This window comes from Ptiloglossa arizonensis, chromosome 3 (assembly GCF_051014685.1).
Source record: "Ptiloglossa arizonensis isolate GNS036 chromosome 3, iyPtiAriz1_principal, whole genome shotgun sequence".
Lineage (NCBI taxonomy): Eukaryota > Metazoa > Arthropoda > Insecta > Hymenoptera > Colletidae > Ptiloglossa > Ptiloglossa arizonensis.
In genome coordinates, this window is record NC_135050.1 from 923,503 (window position 1) to 927,876 (window position 4,374).

The 4,374-nt window shown below is 38.2% G+C and overlaps 1 protein-coding gene across 1 annotated transcript; it reads left to right on the plus strand.

Annotated features, from left to right (window-relative positions):
- LOC143144566 (uncharacterized) lies at positions 1–4,025 on the plus strand. The gene is made up of 6 exons (XM_076307111.1): positions 1–264; positions 666–1,052; positions 1,968–2,184; positions 2,909–2,914; positions 3,458–3,882; positions 3,993–4,025. Exons 2-6 carry the CDS (start codon positions 951–953, stop codon positions 4,023–4,025), a joined length of 783 nt encoding a protein of 260 aa, XP_076163226.1. The 5' UTR covers positions 1–264; positions 666–950.
- Positions 4,026–4,374: the final 349 nt, after the last annotated feature.

Sequence of the window (4,374 nt, forward strand, 5' to 3'; positions counted from 1 at the left end):
TCAATGATTCGATAACCGCTCGACTTTCTTTCCCACACCACGGCCACGTCCACGCTCCGTCGACTTGCGTTCGACTCTTGACTTTTGCAGTCTCCTGCGTAGCTGTTCGCTTGAATAAAAACACTTTTCTCGAACGAGCTCGCTTTGCGAAACAATAACTTGCGATAGGAGTCGTGCGCTACCAACATGGTCCCGATGGCCGAAGGAACGAAACGATGGGGGAAGAGAGAGGGTTACGATTAATATTTTTCGTCGATTAATCAAGTAAGTAAATATCATTCGAATTATATCGTATTTGGTCTCGTATCAATCGGGCAGATCTTACAAACACGTCGATAAAGGTTTTTTCCAAAAATCATACAAAAATTTAAAAATGTAATTGTATCGATGTTGTAAGCGATCAAGTGTCGTTTAAACTTCGGCAACTACCTCGATTCTCGGTCCCTTTTTCTTCCTGTCGGTTTCTACGGACCTGAAATATAGACATATATTTCTGAAACACCCTCTATACAAAAGTATTCCAAGTTATCGTAGTAGTAGGAATTCTGGTCTTCAAGGTTGGCTTCTTAGCATACGTACATACGCATGCATACAATGGATTTAAATTGCGCGACAACTGATGCAATTTATCTTCGATGAATAATGATCTTCTCTTTGACATTTAGAAAACGAACTACGAAATACGGATTTAAACGAAAACGATGAACGAGAGAGCTGCTCGAATTGAAAATTGGCTGGAAAATTTACGCATTAACTCGAAGTTGGCGCGAAATAATTCGTCACAATTATTTATTCAACGACTGTGAGCAACTTCGCAAGATCGGTTGGACGTTTCGTACTTTTGAGAGAAGAACAACGTAAATTCTTGATTCTATCTAGTAGTTTCACAATTGGATAATTCAAATAAATCCTCTCGACCGAAAAGAGGTTGCAAGCTGTTCTTGCAGATAATGGAGGAAATGAAGACTTCTCTCGTATGGGATTCGCCGGAGGAGTGCATCATACAGGACCTGCAGGAGGAGCAGTACGACAAAGCTCTGCATCTGATCAAAGTTCAGCTTCAAAAACGAACCAACGCCCCACAGTTTACCGATTTCTCGAACGTAAAACGTTTCTTTAACGTATTCACAAGTTGCGAACTTCAATGCTCGTCAACATTTAAGTAATGTTACGAAAGCTATAAAATAAAAAATACACCAACAAACTATTGAACATTTCTACTTTTCACGCTACAAATTAAACAAATATCGAGAACGTCTTTAAAAAAGGAAAACTGCCGTGGCAGGCAATGTGTTAATCTTCGTGCCTCGTAGTGGTCCCAATAGAGAAATTTAACAACATTTCGCCAAAAAGTCAACTTAGCAACGTATGTCGCTTCTTATTTGTATCCATTGACTTCGGAGATGAAACGATCGATGCATTTTAATGCAAACTTTAATAGAAAACATCTACGGACATTTCAAAGATCGTATTCTCCATTCAAAAAACTGCTTTTGTTCTTTCATTGATCATAATGTCCCTGTTCAATAATTTCGTTTATGTTTTTCTCTAACATCGAGAGCACTCTTTCGTGATAAGAAACCACGTTTTGCACAAATAATTTCTGTATAAAATATATATATATATATATGTATAAAAAGTGTAATACCGAGACGAAGAAAATTCTCAAAAATCTTTACGATCGACAAGGTATACCTTTTGAGTCATAAACAGTCCCAGATTCCTAAATTGGAATTTGGAATATTTTCAGCATCCTTTCTCCCAGATGATTGTACAGAATCGTTTCCTACTTCGCCCTTGTTTGAAAATTATTATTATTATTCAAAGCTGCTTGCACCGCGTCGTGCATATGTTATATTCGTTTATTTTTAGTTCCAGAAATGCATGAAAATGTCGCTAAATTTCTCAATCGGGACCATTATGCGTCCAGTTTGGTTAGTGGAACAATTCTATCTGTGTTTTCTCAGAACCATTACTTCCGCGAGGAACCAATGTGCAAGGCATCCTCGTTGCTGCAGGACCAGTCATCCGTGAACGCATACACGGAGCTCGTAAGAAGACGGATGAAGGACACAACGAGCTTAGTAGCAAATAGCGTGAAATCCGGTCGCGTGATCGGAGTCGCTGTCACAAGGATCAACAGCGAGCTGGATAAAACTAACACTTACAGCCGGGTGCAAGTATGTTGGGATCAGCGTTGATCAATCTAGATGTCCCAATTACTGTCACTTCAAGCTTGTCGCGTAACCTCGTTCAATCATTTTGAAAGTTATTTAGGTAATTATGTAGAAAAAGGATGGACCGATTTCGACGATTTGTGAATACGTTGTAAAAAAAACATCTTGAACAACTTTTTTCTATACATATAATCGTTAGTTTCTAAGAAGAGGACCTTACGGTAGTGGGAATCGCTTTTGAAACAATAGTTTCTCTTGATTCTATACAACGTCATGACGGCCAACAATCAAACGGGTGTACCTAATAACTCGGCCGAGTAGCCGAATATCGGATATAATGTTGCATAAATATTGTCTACAAACATGATAAGCAATATAAATCACTCGACGAACCGTATCTTGGACAAATCGACTTTTTAAATTCGATTTTCTCGAAAACTAAGTCCCAAACAAAAGAATCGTCTACTGCTTGCTTGTAAATATATACCTTTCAGAGACACCCTGTATACGTTATACGCGAAAAAGTAGATTGCAACGTAAAATAACTCGGAAAAAGAAGTCGTATCGAATATAGAGTATCCAATAAAATCCTACCCTAAACCTTACTTAAACCTACTTATTTTACTTGGTAACTAATTTAATGGATTACATTCGGGTGAATGATAAAAAATACCTAATCCAAACCTTACTTAAACAAACTCTTTTACTTGGTAACTAATTTAATAGATTAGATACGGGTTAGGTCCTATACTAGGCTAGTCGATTAAGTTTTTAAGTACACCCGTTATACGTATCTATTGCCGGCCGTCTCGCTGTAAGTACTACAGAAACCGTAAACAATCGGCGACACAACGCTTACACACTCATGCGCTGCCACAAACACGTAGCTATAGACAATATTTATTCTAATATTAGCAATAGCTTTTTGCAAAAATCTCGGAAACTAACACCGAGCGACGGTTACATTGATGGTAAAAAATTGTTCAAAGTGTCGATTTCTACATAATATTCAAAAATCGTCGAAATCGGTAAGATATCCCCCCTTTTCGAAATAATTACCGTTATTTAACTTAAAAATCAGAAAGTCGATGCCATTCGTCTAGATTACCGAAATACCACCCTAATGTGTAATTCGAAAATTATGATTAAAAACAAAATGCGTATCGTATCGCATCGCAAGAAACGTTACCTTACAATGCATTCGAGGGAAAACAGTCAGTCGACCAATCGTCGACCACGTTTCAAGAGGAATGTACACGTTTTTCAGATCATCGGCGGAGGAAAATGTCTGGAGAATATCATGCACCTAAAGCATACGTTGATACTACGAACGAACGCTTACGAAACGTTCGGTCACGATAAGTATTTCCGTATATACATTCTCTGCGTACACCCGTCTTATCGCGGGAAAGGTATCGAACTCGGTATTCTAAATGCTTGCGTGCAGGTAGCGAGGACCTTGAAGATGCCAGCTATAGGTGGTATTTTTACGAGCGGCGAAAGCCAATCGTTCGCGGAGAGCTGTGGCTTTCGACAATTCGCCGAGATACACTACAGCCAATGGATCGTAAACGAACGTGTCATATTCGATGATCCGGGCAGAGGAAATTACTCAGTTGCCTTTATGGGGATGCTGATATCGCACGAGGAAGATCCAAAGGAAAATCAAGTATCGTTACTCACGGATGGACGTGATGGGAAATCGGTTAAAATAATATAATAGTTTGAGTCGTAAATAACTTTCCTTTTCTCCCCTATCAGGGATTTCCTATCAGTTGATACTCTTTAATTTTTATATATTAAATTATTATGCAGGAGTGTCATATTGACTCATGGAAGACACTATAGGTATGACATTCTAGTTACAAAGATGAGAAAAAAATTCATATAAACGTGTGTCCGATACAACTTTCTTTTTTCGAGTTATTTTACGTTGCAATCTACTTTTTCGCGTATAACGTATACAGGGTGTCTCTGAAAGGTATATATTTACAAGCAAGCAGTAGACGATTCTTTTGTTTGGGACTTAATTTTCGCGAAAATCGAATTTGAAAAGTCGATTTGTCTAAGATACGTATTTGTCGTCGAGCGATTTATATTGCTTAACATGTTTGTAGACAATATTTGTGCAACACTAACGCGGTAGTGGATTCGAGGAAAAAACACACGAGCATATTTTATCAAGAATATTGTATTT

Coding starts and splice junctions, on each gene's coding strand:
- LOC143144566 (XM_076307111.1), top strand. CDS start 951: ATGGAGGAAATGAAGACTTCTCTCGTATGGGATTCGCCGGAGGAGTGC. Junction 1,053..1,967: donor AAGCTCTGCATCTGATCAAA/GTTCAGCTTCAA, acceptor GTGTTTTCTCAG/AACCATTACTTCCGCGAGGA. Junction 3,883..3,992: donor ATGGACGTGATGGGAAATCG/GTTAAAATAATA, acceptor ATTATTATGCAG/GAGTGTCATATTGACTCATG.